General features: G+C 40.7%; 1 protein-coding gene across 1 annotated transcript in view; it reads left to right on the top strand.

Annotated features, from left to right (window-relative positions):
• The first annotated feature begins 705 nt into the window (after nucleotides 1–705).
• Nucleotides 706–2948, top strand: part of LOC110037766 (plant intracellular Ras-group-related LRR protein 6-like) — a 30255-nt gene continuing 28012 nt past the window's right edge. The window contains exon 1 of the mRNA XM_020742467.1: nucleotides 706–880. Coding sequence (XP_020598126.1) covers nucleotides 816–880 — 65 coding nt within the window. The 5' untranslated portion in view covers nucleotides 706–815. The remainder of the gene's footprint in view (nucleotides 881–2948) is intronic.

Below are 2948 nucleotides of genomic sequence, written 5' to 3'. Positions count from 1 at the left end.
GTTCGCAAAAACGAGCCGAACACGAGCTTTTTAAGTCGAACACAAGCTGTTCACGAACAACGAACCGTTTTGACAGCCCTAATGCCCGTAAATACCCTAAAAATAAAAACATAAATTTGTATTTTAATCTTCTCCGCCAATTCTATTTTTGCGCACTTTTCGCCTAAAATTTTTATCTGTATTTGAATTTAAGTTAAAATTAATTTGTTAAAATTTTAAATTATGTTACAGTATAAATTCAATATGATTAAATAAAAATACAATTTTATTTCTTTATCAATTAAAATCATCTCCAGCCACTGTGCAACAAACAATTATATCTAAAGAAATGTGAAGTCCTCTCCCACCCATAGGACAAAGATCTAGAAGTGCAATCATTAATTTATAGTGAATTATTCTAATAGAGTAGACAGCGTTATTTTCTCCTTTTTTTTAATTTTTTTTATGTGAAAATGTTTGGGAACAAGATATTTCATTATTCCACCGTCCCTACTTCTCTAGAACTCTTCAACTTTTATTTAGTTTTCAAAAATAAAATATACATTTGCATGCCTACATTAATTAAGTCAAAATGTTACAAGTATAAATATAAAAATTTAGTTGTACAAATGTAACACTGTAACAACATAAGAATTGCAGGTCATGTGTGCAAATTTCGCTTGATTAAATAACCCCACATGTTTAACCAAGACATACAGCGGCAATAAAATGCCGCCCAATTGGGAGCAAAACGCCCCTTCATCGCCGTCGGGCGGCGCAGAAACGCAAGGTTACGACGGCTAACTGCAGGGAGCAGAACAGAGATCGAAACAGCCATGGATCGTCTTTTCAAACAAGCAAGATCATCCGGATCTCTCAATCTGTCTAATCGCTCACTGAGGTTCACTCTTCTTTCCCTTTTCCATGTGGATCCATGTAAATCGCCGTCTCGAAGATGTTCTCATTCTAATATTCAAATTGCTGATAAGTTAGGGGGAGTTTGTGGCTTGATTGTTCTTTTGGCTGGGACTGTTTTTTGGTTATTTATTTCGTGCGGGTAAGACTTTTCGATCCGAATGCTGTCAACGAGGACGATGCAATTTAGGCAGTGAATGGTAGGATAGTTCTTTGAAATTTTCTTGGCTTTTGAGATTCGCGATCCGATGTTGAAGGATGGTGATTCTCACCTGAGATATTTCAATGTCAAACCAAGTTCTTCTGTTGTATAAATTGTACAACATTCCCTGTTACTGTTCTTTCAGAGAGTAGATAATAAATTCAAAAGAATCCCTTAATATCACGCATTCATGGCATTTCTCGCGTTCACTAGTTATGCATACATTGAGTGTTGACTTGTAATAAAATTGAAGGATTATTATTGGCTTAAAGTATTAAAAGAAAAGTACTATTCTTGCTTTCAATATAGAAGTATCTGTAGTGGCTGCAAATGTGATACATGTCCACAACTATTATTCATTTTTGCATGCACCTATCCACTCTTTTTGGTTGCGATCAAATTTGATTTAAGGCAGAAGGTTTACATGTAAAATGAATATATTGTGTTAGTTTGAAATAAAGTTCTATATGAATTCTCTTCAAAATCAACTGCGAAGTAAATACTGCCAAAGCATTGTTGGATTCCTTAGGAAACAATCATCATGCACTCATTTGGGGATCAATAACAACCGAAGGTAGCTTTTGGGTTATTCTACTGGAAGTCTTAGCCTTGACCATTTTAATGTTGTAGTCTTAAAGGTCCCATTAAATGAAAATCGAGACCATTACAGGCTGGCATGCAATATTTACCCACGTTTTCCTCTACTATTAATCTTTTGTTTTGCACATGTTATTTTGACCCCCAATTATTGAACTAAGGTAAAAGGACACTTTTGTAATGTGGTATCGCTCACCTACCACATCTCACCTACCGCTCACCTACCGCTCACCTACCTCCCACTTACCACTCTCTTGCTTCTATAAATAGAGAGGGTGTAAGGCTTAGGAGAGCAAGAGAAGAGATCTTAAGCTACCACAAAGGAGGAGATAATAGCTAGAGAGCTAGAGAGGAGGAGAGCATCTTCAGGCATTGTATCAAGGTGTCGCTTGAGAGAGAGACCGTAAAAGGAAGATGAGGGCTCATCTCTATGTATAAGCTATGTATTCTCCATTTATTTTGCCTTAGTGAACTATTAGATTGATTCCCTCCCGTGGACGTAGATCCAGTTGGATCGAACCACGTAAACGATCTGTGTTTGCTTGTGTTCTTTGCGTCTCATTTTTTATGCCAGGAAGTATATGTCTCACAACAATTGGCGTCGTCTGTGGGAAGATTCATACTTCTTGGCTAGAGATGTCCACGTAAAGATGTTCGCGGCCAGCGACGAAGAAGAGGAGTTTGACATTCACGAACAGAGGAGCAAGCGAATTGAGTCGCAGGCAGCAGAATCGCAACAAATTCGGCAGCCGAGCCGCGACAGATTCAGTGAGCAGTGGAAGCTTTGATCGACTGGATTCGCACCGCAGATAGTGTGGTTCGGCGAGACGGAGGAGGAACAGTCCGCGAGCGAGGGCCAAAAATTTGCGACAGGGCTTCCAAGAAAGGATTTCGGAGCAGGAGTTCGGTCTTACGAGCAGCTCGGCCAGAGGGAAGAGGCGGAGATCGTGCAGAGAAGGGTTCGGAGAGTTCCTTGTTCGGGAGTTCGGGAAGCAGGAGGACCTGAGCAGTTTGACGAGACGCGACGGCCCTGGAGAGACAATTATTCTCGTACGAGAGGCAGAGAAGAACTTCCTGATTTGTTCCGCTGGACGCAGAGGAGTGCCTGCGGGAAGGAGGCGCGAGCATAGAACATGAAGTTTTCTCCGGTGAACAGGTGCGATCTCTGCAAGAAGGGATCAGAGCTCTCCGTTCGGTTGGCGAAGGCTGCGAAGTTCACTGGGAGAAGCCTAGTTCTTGGAAGGGCAGCAGGAAG

Source organism: Phalaenopsis equestris, unplaced genomic scaffold (genome assembly GCF_001263595.1).
Source record: "Phalaenopsis equestris unplaced genomic scaffold, ASM126359v1 Scaffold224759, whole genome shotgun sequence".
In the NCBI taxonomy this organism is placed as follows: Eukaryota; Viridiplantae; Streptophyta; class Magnoliopsida; order Asparagales; family Orchidaceae; genus Phalaenopsis; species Phalaenopsis equestris.
Note: the sequence above shows the minus strand (reverse complement) of the source record. Positions and strands in the feature narration are given on the sequence as shown.